The sequence below is a fragment of the Eptatretus burgeri genome, chromosome 3 (genome assembly GCF_056783735.1).
Source record: "Eptatretus burgeri isolate ZD-2024b chromosome 3, Ebu_testis_v1, whole genome shotgun sequence".
NCBI lineage: Eukaryota > Metazoa > Chordata > Myxini > Myxiniformes > Myxinidae > Eptatretus > Eptatretus burgeri.
Window position 1 is genome coordinate 49,099,401 of NC_140963.1, and position 13,237 is coordinate 49,112,637.

Here is a 13,237-nt window from a genome sequence, read left to right on the forward strand (position 1 = left end):
AACCCGTAATGGGGGACGCGGCTGAGGATCTCTTCCCCAACGGCCACACCTACGCAGCAACGTGTCCTGCCATTGGTTTGGTAAATAAATGGCCATAACTTGGGAACCACTTGTCCGATTAATATCAAACCTTGAAAAGGCACATACTCAGGTCCCCAGCAATATACCTGGCAAGTTTCAATTTAGATCGGACCAGTGGTTGTCGAGAAACAGCGGTCACACACACACACACACACACACACACGCACACACACACACGCACACACACGCACACACACGCACACACACACACACACATTGCCGGAATTATAGCTAGATTAAGCTTTGTTGAAAATTTGATGACCAAAGCTCAAATGGCAAAAAAGTTACAGCCCAGATGGACAGACAGACAGACAGACAGACAGACACACACACACACACACACGTGAGATTGCAAAATCCCTTCTCCCACTGTGTAGGCACATTATTGACTTCTCCAAGAGTGCAGATGTGTCAGCAGTGCTCGCCCCCACTGGACATTCCAAAAGTAGAGTCACAGGGCAGGTATGGATAAAGATGATAATAATGTGAAAGGTTCTGGTTTCACTGGCAATGCTGATTGTCGGATTTTCTTATAAAAGTGCATCCCCCATACAGCAGTGAAAGCTTAGCAGTGGATAAGGAAAAACTTAGCGGCTTGGCAGTGGTCTTTTGTAACATTAGGCCGATGGTACATAATTGTAGACTTGGGACGAATTTTGAGACCACTGTTCATGGCAATACGCAAAAGGCAAGTAGTACATGAGTTCTTGCACCGACAGATTGTGTTAAAATATGTGACTTTCAAAATGACGTAATCTGGCCCAGAATGCCCGTTGTGCATGCACAGAAACGCCAGGAAACGGTGCTGTTCGGAGCAAGATGAAGTACGTAGATCGTGTGTGCCAGATAAGGATTGTTACCTAAAACGGCTCATAAATCTTCTCAAGGAAGCCAGAAATACTTGAAAACGTATCTGTGAGAAAGGGGTGTGCCTTTTCATACTGGAAGAGTTGGAGAACTTTCTGAACTCACCCAAAAGCTAATATCTTGCAGCTTCTCAAACTGCAAACTCCCGAGGACGTGGCCTGAAGGCCCGAAGGTTAGTAGACTGGTGTGTTCTGCAAAATCCTTTGACCATCACTGCCATGGAGTGGACTTTGAACCTTGTGGGATTACCTCGTGTGAACGTGGCGAGGTTGATGATTTATTTAATGGACATCTTCAATTGGAAAGCCAATGCAGTTATTACCCACATCGATGTAGATTGTAGACTATCCAGGAAAGACATCGTATCTAGTTTTGTTGCTTCTTAACACCAATAGGAAGGTCATATCTGGGGGTTGTCAATGCACAGAGTAAGTTTAAAATGATGATCATTATTTTTACCCTCGCCAGAGGAGAGGGTATTGCATTTGGGTCCGTTTGTTTGTTTGTTTGTCTGTTGGGTCACCGAAATAGGTGACCCTTATTGTCAGTAATTCTGTCTGTTTGTTTGTATGTTTGTTCGTTTGTCATCAGCATAATTGGTAGTAAACGTGGGCGGATTTTGACCAAACTCTGGTGGTAGGTACACCTTATGACCTCGTGCTTTGGAAATTGTGATGGTTGCTAGGGACATTTTGGTTCCCCAGCAACAACCGAAAAACCTTCAAAATCGGTACCGTTCACGCGAAATCAATTCCGAAAGCCATTATCCCAAGTAGGGTTACGAAATTTGGCAGGATTGGTCTACAGGTGATGCTCTATCAAATATATTCTGGTTTTTGTGATATATGGAATACTTTACCCACAGTGCCCCCTACAATTAGGGCATGCGCGAAAATTGGCGAAAATTGAAGGCCCCCTAGCGACCAGGTGAGTGCATTGATATGAATGAAACTTTGCAGGTTTATGGTAGTCAATGAGTACTACAACTTTGCCTCAGGACATATTGACCGATTTCGCTTCGGTAAGGGGTCAAAGGTCAATTAGTGCAAAAATCGATAATATGCGAGAGCTGGAGGTGCCTTCGCGCCAAATGCTACTCCTCCTAGGGTTATGGTCGGATGGTCATGAAAATTCACACTAATCGTCTGGAATACATTGTGCACAAACGATCGAGCCGGATTTTCGATTTAGATCTTTGTTCACCCACAGCACCCCCTCGAACTCTGGGGATTTCCGATTTCTAACCGCATTTTCGGTACTTTTCATTCAAATGGATACGGAGTAGTTATCAGCAGATGGAACTAGATGAGATTTGATATGCATAATCTTAAGGTGATTTTCTATCCGCTATATGACATCCATTTTGCTCTATATCTTATAGTTTCCATGCTCGGCGACCCATCGCCACCTACCGGCTTGTCTGTCTGTTTGTTTGTCTGTCTGTTTGTCAGCACAGAACGTTTGTGTTTTTCTCCGCAAACGCTTGTCGGATCGAGAAGAAATTTTCACCATTGGTGCGCCTACTCATGTGAAATGTTGTCATGATAATTATGACGTCATAGGTCACGTGGTGTGGCAGCCATATTGGAAAAACTTTGGACCTCTATCTCTGAAACCACACCAAGGAAAAAATTGAAACTTGGCACCTAGCAAGTACTCCTCATGGGGAATGAATGTGGGTTTTTATGACATCATAGATGCCCTCGTTATGACGTCATAATTATATATGTTAAATACCACATCTCATCAGTATGAACATTTTTGAGGGTCATCTCGTGATAAAATGCTGAACAGAAAAAAAAAAAATCATGACGTCATCGGTCACATGATTCGGCAGCCGTATTGTTAAAAAAAAAAAAAAAAACCTTCAAAAATGTTCTTCTCTGAAATGGCTGAACAGATCGAGGCAAAACTTTACACGTATGACCGCCTATCCATGAGTAACATACGGTTCACATATGATATCCCAGGACACATGATTTGGCAGCCATATTGGATTTACCCTAAAACTTATTAAAAAAATATACATCACTCAAAAGAAGTCCTGGCGAGGGTCTGCAATCTCCGATTGCTCTTTTTCTTGTTCATCATGTTTTGGAGGAGGCGTGGAATTTGGAGCAACATGGGCTGTGAGTGCCACTATAAAAATCTATTTTTATTTGGTTCTGGGGCCACAAGATAAATTAATAAAAGGAGTGGTGTCCGTCTGTGTGTGTGTATGTGTGTGCGATATCCACTGGTTCCGCTAGCTTGTATTAACAGGAAATTATTGGAACCCGACACATATCAATGGATATTTCCCTATATTCTCATATTCCCTATATTTCCGTGAGTCTCATTTGCATTCAGGAGCAGAATAATTATGGTTAACCATTTTGAAATTGCAACTCTTTCATTTAAATGTTGAAAATTATGTTTAAAAGACAATTTCAATGACACATTTCACGTTGCAGACAGAGTCCTGCCTATGAGCAAAGTTTATATTTTTCCCTAAATTCAGCTCCCTAAGTAATGCTTCCTCATATGTCCGAATGAATAGCATGCACATGATTGTGCGCTGCTTCTCTTCGCCATCACTTCTGCCTTCCATGTCGATTGGATGGTTTTGTTTCTGCCCAAGATTAATTTATAACTCTATTATTTTTTGAGGGTAAAAGTCATTGATGTTGAGTGAGTTGAGAAGGAATGACAGGATGCCATCAATTGTCTTGGGTAGACCGCCACAGTTACTCTTAATCTGCTTCTTTTGATAGAAACCTTTTCCACAATCTTCTGAAGAGCTAAATGGCAAAGATTTTGGGGGTATTCTTCAGAGTATTTGCAATTTTGTTTTTTTACCAGATGACCTGTTTGAGGTGTGCCAGCCAATCAGGTTGGCTGGAAATGTTTGATCACTTGGTGGTCTACTCTTCTGCCTTTTAGTGGGGATCTGTTCATGAAAACTTTAACATAAGCCTGAATTGCTCCACCAGGGTCTCCAGCTCTTTATAAGCAAAGTCTGAAATAATGTGTTTGAGCCCCTGTAAATTTTTTTAAACAAATAAATAAAAAAAGAAAAAGAGGTGCAATGTGCATTCTCTAATGTGTTTTTAAAATGCGACATTAGCAAATATGTTGCAACAGTATTGCAAAATCGCAACGTCGGATCACTGAAATGTTGCCAACTTACCTTGTAAATAAATAGTGAATAACTACTTGCCCAAGAGCAAAAAGGACATTAATATGCCTACCTCTCAAGAATAACTACCTTCCTAAGAGTTTCCTTTGGAGTGCAGGGGTAGGTGTTGGTTTTCAGCACTGTACTCATAATGATGTCTTTCAAGTGGTTTATGGCATGAACATGACATGGTCTGTATCCACCCACCATTCTTGTCAATGTGTATCAGGTTCCAAAAAAAAAACATGCTCAATAGTAAGTGAATCATAGATTTACACAGTGGCATGACCATGATAATTTCGGTGATTACATAAATGCTCCCTTGGGCAGGTGATTCGGTTCACATACGGATCGGTAATCCTCCGTGCAACAGAATGGCGTGGAGTGCGACCAAGGTAGAAGTGAGTTTGGAGTTACCAGTTACAGAAATGTTCTCACCATGACTCTATCATATCCTGATGGAACAGAGAAACTGATAAACAGGGACCTCAAGTTACACACCAGGATGCACGAATTAAAACTGACAAGTTTTGCCTGCACACAGGCATACAATGAACAGTACGACGGTAGATGGAACATCCTCGTTTGATTCCTCCTCTGAAGGGAAACGTACTTGATGATGCAGCATCCCACGTGTATGCCTGGTGTTGGTTTAATGGCGAGAGTGGTTGGCTTGGGATCCTCGGGTCCTGAGTTAAAATCCTGCTTGGCTGTTGAATTAATACCAGGTGGGGTTGACTCAGCCTGTCATCCTTCGGAAGTCAACAAAATGAGTGCCAGATTGCTGGTATCCTGTGTCGGAGTGGCAACCCATCCAGGATTGTACCCAATAGCCAAGGAGACTGCTTTGGCAGCACCAATGCTCTGCACAGGGGATGATACCGATGGATGGATGGATCCCATTTGTGAAGCACTGGGATGACATTTATACTGTCTGGAAATTAACCGAAACTAGATGACCTGAAGGCAAGGAATCTACCTGTGGCGTATCCTGACAGACCTCACTCGTTTCCAATAAACAAGAGCAGCTTTTGCAAACAAAGCATTAGACTTATTAAGAAGATGGGAGAGTGAGATTTGTAGTTTAGCATATAAAGCTTGGTTGGCACAGCCAAAAAGGCAGCAAGTGGTTATTGGGAGGTCATGGTAATACGCACACTACAGAACTCGTTTCCCACTCATTCTCAGTGTTTAAATGGCAATGTTTACACAAATATACTGTACAAGCATTAAGATTCTCATTCCCATGAGTGCCTACAAGAAATTATTAGCAGATAAAAAACATTAAACAAAATTCCAAAATGGGTTACTTTCACGAACGTCGACATCTGGACATCTAATGAGGGAATGACAGGAAGCGAGCGAAGCCTGGGAGATGGAAGAGACGGGAAGCGTGCCAGTTTTCGGGAAGAACTGACAAGATCTGCTTCTTTATTTCCATCATTTCATTAACCTCCCCATCCATTCAATACACACTGTGAGCCTCCAGATGCACGAAGCTCACCTTGCGTAGTCTTTGTCTGAGGGGGTGTTCCTAATTGGGTGTGTTCTGTCTTGGTAGGATCTCCTTGCTGTGATGGATGCTCTGCATGTGAGCAAAGTAGACAATTACATTGGCATTTCCCTCACCCACACCGGTTTATTCCAAACTTCCTGAAACTTTTCTCCACTTTTGCAAAGTTCAAGTTAGCATGGCTCCATGGCTCAACTACAAGCAACAAAAATGAACAGCTTTTTAAAAAAAAATTTAAAAACCCAAAACGAATGCTTTTCCCTAAAATTCCATGCATGGATATATACTTAAGACTCAATTAAAATCCCTTTTTACTTAATCTTACATAATCCAGTTTATGCAATCTTTATAATGAGTACCATTTTCATTAACCTCACAAATATCACTTGACTTGATCTACGAACACTGATTTGAACCAATGTAGCAGCGTCGATACATTTTTTCTAAAAGATTCCATGGAATATCTTCAGTCCACAAGTGAGTGCTGATCAGACAGCCGACTTAATATCCCAGTTGATATGTTCTCTTTAACAGCTCCCCTTTCCAAGCCCCACTCGGAGGGTTTTGAGAAGCTCAGAAATGAGCACGGAACACTATTATATAGAGTATGTATGTACACAGAAACGGACTCCGTTGTTGCACCCATTACGCACCATCCACGTATACTACGGCGGTAGTGCAGTCCCGTCCGTAGGAGTTTTCTGCGCAGCAGCCATAGTTCCCTTCGTCTTCTGGAAGAACTTCGTCAATTGTGAGTGAGCACATGTCCCCTGGAAAAGAACATGTGTCAAACATACTTGTTGCATTAAAAATGTCCATTTGACTCATGAAGCACAAACATATGACACCTTGTTGTGCATGGTTGTCCATGCCCACAAAATTAATTAATTTTCTTCTGATTCTGATGTAACATACTCTGCTACAGAATGTCGGTACTGCCAAAGCAGTGTACTGGGTGGTTTGCCATTGTCTTCCCAGCAGTAGTTATGGCAGGAATTTGGAATTTGTTCAGGGTGCCGGCAATTGCTCACCTACTCTTCATGGACACCGTGGGATATTTAACCGTCCACTAACTAATGGCGGCAGATAGGACGCCCAGTTTAATGGCCCTCCGAGGGACGGCACACACAGACGAATCACCCTGCCTGTGAAACACTTTATAGTTTGGCCGGGATTCGAACCCAGGCTAGACAGCTTAGAGGTGAGTGTGTATACCTCCATGAGCATACCTCCAGGTACATCCACATCCTGCCAGCCCTAATAAACAATAGAGCAAACCAAATGTTGCTGCAGAAGACCGAGTGCACAAATATTATTCTTCCTCACCACAAAACCAGCCCGATGGTACTTCATCTGAATGTGGAGGAACCGTCACTTGCACTCACAGTTAAAACAACTGTTATTGTGATGCAAGACTTGCAAGTTTGTGATAACAATTAAATCCAGCATATTTGTCTTACAATTATGATCGCTATCCCACTCATAAACAAGGGACTGCCAAAGGATATGTGTGGAGGGGAGGGAGGCCAAAATGGCCTTACAAGTCCCTACATGGACAACCACCACGGTGGTTCGCATTTTGGGTGTCACAAAGCCTGGAAAGAGTAAACATTTCGTTTTCGAAAAAAAACATCGAACATTCAGTCCAGCATGCTCTTATCGGTAGATTTTCTTCGATACGATCCTTTGCACATACCGCATGACTACAAGAATAAAAGAAAGAAAGTTGACATTCAGAATGAAGACAATTATATCAGTGCAAGCAGAGTTGTGATACAAGAATGTACTTGCTAATTTTGATGTACAAAGTTGCAATTTGAAATGTCCAGCCACGTGCCAAATCTGTCTATAGATGTACCGATCTGCCGAAAGGTGATGATCTGTGAAGGCTGCAGGGTCTTCCCGTCGAGGGTCCACGTGATGGAGAGTGGTGGTTCACCCTGCACCCGGCAGTTCAGTTCCAGTCGAGCACCATCCAGGACACGCACCTCACGCAGTGCCTCGGTGAAGATCGGAGCCCCCTCCTCAACTCGAGACACCACACCCTCACAGCATCTTAGCTGCCCACCCTCACATCCCGCATGAGCCATGATAGCTGGGACGCTGCACAGGTTCTCAGGCTCAGTTCGATTTAAGTCAGAGATGTTGTGGTTCCCAGCCTTTGGTGAGAAATGGTGTGAAAATGTATGCTTTGGTGGTGGCAATGGAGGAGTGGTAGACTTATCTGACCGTGAGACCTTCCAGGAAGAATTTGGGGTTAAGTCCACAGCAGGTCCGTTCTGGGGCAGTTCCACAGAGGATCTCACCTCAGGAGGTTGGCACTCCTTGCTCACTGCCGATTTCCTGCTGCTAACAAGAACACTGCGAAAATCCTTTTGTGCAGCCTCCTGCTGCTTCAGTGTCTCCGCTGAGCACTCCTTTGTATGGACCTTATGTCGGAGGACACTTCGAAAGTCGAGTTGCTCAGCCTTTCCCTCTGGCAGCCCAGGCTCAGAGTGCTGCCAGCTCCTACCGGCATCGAGGGGGCTGGAACAATTTTGCTCCGGCTTTTGTGTGCTGCAACGCACCACAAGGCAAATTGATTACACCAGCAGCTTAAGAAACAAACAGCACTGCACACTTGCTATACAAGACTATTACAAAGAGTTATAAAAGGTGGAAAAAAATTATCTGCCAAACGTTTTGACCTGAAAAGTGAGACTTTTTCTAAAATAACGCAAATTAAGTAAGCCACACTTGCCTCCAAGAGTCAAGCTCGGCTTGCTCTTCACCAATAACAAGGAGAGAGACAGCGCAGCTGGAAACACCAATGGCATTCCTGTGAGGTCCAAAGCAGGTGGGTTATATATGTACAGGTAATAAGAATAACCACTGAAAACGTAGCTACTGCAAATTACACAACCACTCTCTCAGTCTGCACAACGTGCAAGCACGAAGCAGTTGAAAACCAGCAGCCCCATAGCATAACATCCTTTGCATGCTACCCATTCCAAGCAATCAACGAACACACCCCGATTCAACCACATCCCATGCATGCTACCTCCCCTCCCACCAACCATGCCTCAAATACTCCCTCCCCAACTTCCCTGATGCTTTTCTGAGCTGTGGGAAAAAGGAAGGAGGGAGTGATTTTAGCTTCATGCGTTTCAAGCATCAGAATCTCCAGGGAAGTTTCTTTTGCTGCTCATGACTGTTCCTAATAAAAAGTCTCTGTGCCACTTCCACAATAGCAGAAAAACTTCCACATTATTTGGTAAGTCATGATTTGCATACTCTTAGGGATGCTGCAATTCCATTCATTAGTATCAGCCGAAGCTGAAAAATGTTTCACAATTAAAGACAACAAATTACAAAAGTGGAAAAACACAAATATGCTCAAGGATAAACAGATTTAATGAAATATGCTGCAACGTAATGGATAGAATGTCCGCCCTGAGTCTGGGAGGTCGGTCGTTCGACCCCTGGCCTTGTCATACCAAAGATTATAAAAATGATGTGTGCTGCTTCCTTGCTTGATGCTCAGAAATTAAAAAAAAAGATATGTGGGCAACTATAGCACAGGCTTCGCTGAGCCTAATGGCCTCCTCCTGCATCGAAGTTCCTTGGAAGGGAACTCGTATTGTTGTTATATCTAACAAAAGCGATTGCTTTTCAGTTTCAGAAGCCAAACTTCGATATTTTGTTTCTTGCAAACGAGTGTACTTCTAAATCAACCACAATAGTTTGTGCAAACGTGAAAATGTCAAGGACTCACTCAATTCGAACTTCGTAAGGGCCTGCATAGCATGGTCTTGAACTGCATATAACCAGGGAGAAAACATCCCCGCTTTGCTGCAGCATGTAATCACCACCGGAGTCGATCGGTCGACCATCACGAAGCCAGCTCACTTTGGGAAAAGGGTCCCCAGCTACGGCACACGACAGCAGCGCCGCATCACCGGCTCGGGCTGTGACCGCACGCGGTTTGCTTATGAACCAAGGCTGCTCGCCTTCTGCTGGCTCTGGTGGTGAAACACAGGTGATGACAGGTGTCGTGTTTCAGAACAAATTAGAACAGCTATTTACCTAGAACTACAGTCGGTGGGAGGATATTGGAAACGGTTAAGTTTTTGTTCTTACTTTATGGCCCTTTGCCATTCTTAGCACATTACAAGTTACATCAGATAAAATGGTATGATCATACATCTCAATTACATATTACATGGCCCTGCAATCAAAGTTCCATTTCATAAATAATAGCACTAACATTTACTCTCGATCTTGGTGATATTGTGTATTTTTTTTCATGCAGGAATGTGAAGTACTAAAGAAATTTATCAAAGCTAATAAAAGTTGGATTTAATGCCAACTGTGTTGTAAGAACATTCCTTGCATCCAAAAGGGCACGTATAAATTAATAATGAAAAATATTTTGTGCATCTCTTCACAATAATCAGGTTTCTCCCATTGCTTCACTTTTAAACTTTCGTTATTCTCTTGCTTCGCCAAACTCAAAGTACTTTTACGACAAATGTTTGTTATGTGTACGTGCATGTTGATACGACAACAAACCAAATTATTGTCGTTGTTCGACATGAAGGGTTAATATTAAAAAGGTAGATCATGTTTAATGCTTCTCATATTGACCCAAATCAGATTTTATGACATTATGAATTTAATTTACCTTTTGCAATTCTTTAAAAGTCACACATTTTGAACTCTTTGTCCTTTCCACCTTCCATCTTCCCCAGCCCTTCCAGAATGTACACATTCACTCACTATTCCCATCTTACGTAACCCTCCTACTCCAGGCTTTATGCTCATCTACACTCCTTAGTCCCGTTTGTATCGCACACCAATGGAATTGTCTACCTGTCATCATGTCAGTGCACCACCATCACATGGTCATCATGTCAGTGCACCCCCTCCCTCCCTGCAATCTTCTATAGGTATCCTCATTAACCCCACCTCACTCATCCCTCTTATTTGTTGCAGGTTAGTGTAAATTCCTCGCCGCCACTAAATCTCCTCTTTTGTTTTTGGCTCATTCCCTTACTTGTTGGAAGCAACTATGACCCCACGATCACGACATGGAATTTTTACCCTTTGGCAACTGGCTCTTCTACAAGCTTCTATCTTGTACATACAAAAAAAGCTATCAGTCCAATCACAATCTTTTCCACATAAAAGTTAAGGGTCCATTATCAGCTCACATCTGCCGTCCCAAATTGTGACATTTCCTAGCCCTGCTAACCAGCCCTCTCCACAAAGCCACCTGGCCCATCCACACCTACTAACTGACATTGTTTGTTTTTTTTTTAATGTTTTTTATTTGTTTGTTTGGCCATGTAGATCTCTGCCTCACCACCTCACTGCCAGTAAGATAACTCTTGATCTCCCAGGATACACTCTTCCAAGAATTAAGTTTCTGAAAATACAAGTTGGCTCTTTGCAAAAAAAAATTAAGGGCAAGAAAAACATCTTCAACTGGAAGAGTACTCGGTAGAGCGCATACCTCTACCACGTAATGCCTGTTACAATAGAATGTATCGGACCCAATATTTTTTTCAAATATGCTATGCAGTAAACCCTCAAATATCACGGGTTCTAATATCACGGGTTTCGACCAATCGGGGGCAACCTATTGTGTTCCGATTTCGTTATCGCGTCATTTAATTTCAACCAATCATGGTTTTTGAGCTAAGAGGAGTCATCGTTTGCATCCCATGGTGTTTCAAGCCTTGTGGTGTTTCTCGCACACCGTTTTTAATGAGCCCAAATGTAAAGCGATGGACAAAGTTAGTTGTACCAAAAGGCAGAGAAAGGTTATGACGTTTGGCGAAAAGATCGAGTTGTTAGATAGGTTGGCTCAAGGAGAAAATGCGGCATCTGCACAGGCTTCCATTATGGGGTCAATGATTGGAGGTAGAAGCTTCCCCATTCGACTTTTTCTCATTCCAAAACCTTCATTATCCTAAAATCCTCATTCCCAAACCTTCATTTTCCAACTCCGTATTCGAACCGTATTCCCAAACCCATAATTTCCGACACCCACATTCGAACCCCCATTCTCAAACACACATTCGCATGCACAGCTCATGAAACAAATCAAGGCAAAGGGATTTTTGACTGAGCAGGTTTTTTCACACCGATGAGACAGGGTTATTCTGGAAGATTATGCCATCGCGTACCTTGCTCTCCAAGCAGGGAAGATCATGGTTCAAGGTAAGGTGATTTAAGGATCGTGTTACCCTTATCCATTGTGGGTTGTGGCAATACTGCGGGCACCTTCGTTGTAAAACTAATGCTGCTTTTCCATTCGCTGAATCACTTTCCCCACTCACCCATTCCCCTCTCACGCCTCTCTGCCCACCCTTCCCCCGCTCCCCCTTCTCCCGCTCCACTCCACCCCCCCCACCTCCCTTTAACAGCATCATCTCAAACTAAGTCTTGTGGTTTCTATTTATGGCAGAGTACAGTGTGAGTAAGTAATATGTTTACCATCACCCACCTCGCCATTTTGTAATAAATTTACAAGGTAAAACTCGTGTGTTTTTGTTTAATTTACACATGTTTATTTCAATGTTAAAATGCATTATATACACATTTACGTGCTTATTTCAATCGTAATGTGTTTATTTCTGGCTGCAGTCGATCTTCCTCGATATGTTCTCGAAGTCCAGGACCCGTACCACCCTCTTCCCATTGGCCATTGGCTTCCACGATCGCCGTTTTAACTATCGCGACATTTTCCGGGAACCAAACCCCCGCGACATTTGAGGGTTCACTGCCTATCGTTTTTGGCCCCATCTCTTAATGGTGAAGAATCACTTCAAAAAATTTTTTTAATTCTCATATCCAGATTTGGATTCGGATCTTCACCAAAATTGAATCGATTCGTCCTTATCGCATACCCAACCTGTCCACCAAGTTTCATCCGGATCCATCCAAACTTTTTGAGATATCCTGCACACAAACAACTAAACAAACGGACAACCAAACAGACAGACGGGGTGAAAACATAACCTCCTTTACCTTCAGTGACGGAGGTAACAATGATTTCATTTCATTTGCAATGTTACATACGAATAAAGGAAGGAATATCATTAAAAAAAGGAGAACGAGAGAAGGGAGAGGTGGATAAAGAAATTGATCGAAATAACCTTGCACTGTGAGATGGCCCTGTGTGGATGCTTCTCCTTCTTTGCTTCGTGCGCGGCATGTATAAACACCTGTGTCTTCAGGAAAGACTTCTTGAATGTGAAGGGTGAACTCGGCTCCTGTTTGCGTGAAATGGAAATCCTCAGATTCCTGTATTGCCACACCGTTGTGTAGCCAAACGACTTCTGGTGGTGGGTTTCCTGCAGATGACCACCACAATGGTAAACTACTGGTCCCTAGGACACCTGAGATGATGTCTTTTATTGAGACTCCCAACCCATTCGTTTATAATCTTTCATTAATAACACCATCTAATGATGCATTGAAGTTTCCCACCTTTTCTGCGCAAGGCAACATCCAAGTTTCGAAAAAAAACCCAGTATAGTTATTGTTTTATTCCAAGAACAAATACAAAAAGTACAAATAGAATAAGGAAAAAGTACAAAAAGGAGAAAAAGGAAAAAGTACAAACAAGAAGT

General features: G+C 42.8%; 1 protein-coding gene across 6 annotated transcripts in view; it reads right to left on the reverse strand.

The window, feature by feature from the left end:
* The window catches only part of MYLK (myosin light chain kinase), a 213,325-nt gene that overhangs the window by 70,804 nt on the left and 129,284 nt on the right, over positions 1-13,237 (reverse strand). For all 6 annotated transcript variants that reach the window (XM_085873203.1, XM_085873200.1, XM_085873199.1 and 3 more), the window contains 6 exons: positions 12,761-12,958; positions 9,373-9,619; positions 8,359-8,436; positions 7,477-8,174; positions 6,272-6,388; positions 5,610-5,690 (listed from right to left, as the gene is read on the reverse strand). In XM_085873203.1, coding sequence (XP_085729329.1) covers positions 5,610-5,690; positions 6,272-6,388; positions 7,477-8,174; positions 8,359-8,436; positions 9,373-9,619; positions 12,761-12,958 — 1,419 coding nt within the window. The remainder of the gene's footprint in view (positions 1-5,609; positions 5,691-6,271; positions 6,389-7,476; positions 8,175-8,358; positions 8,437-9,372; positions 9,620-12,760; positions 12,959-13,237) is intronic.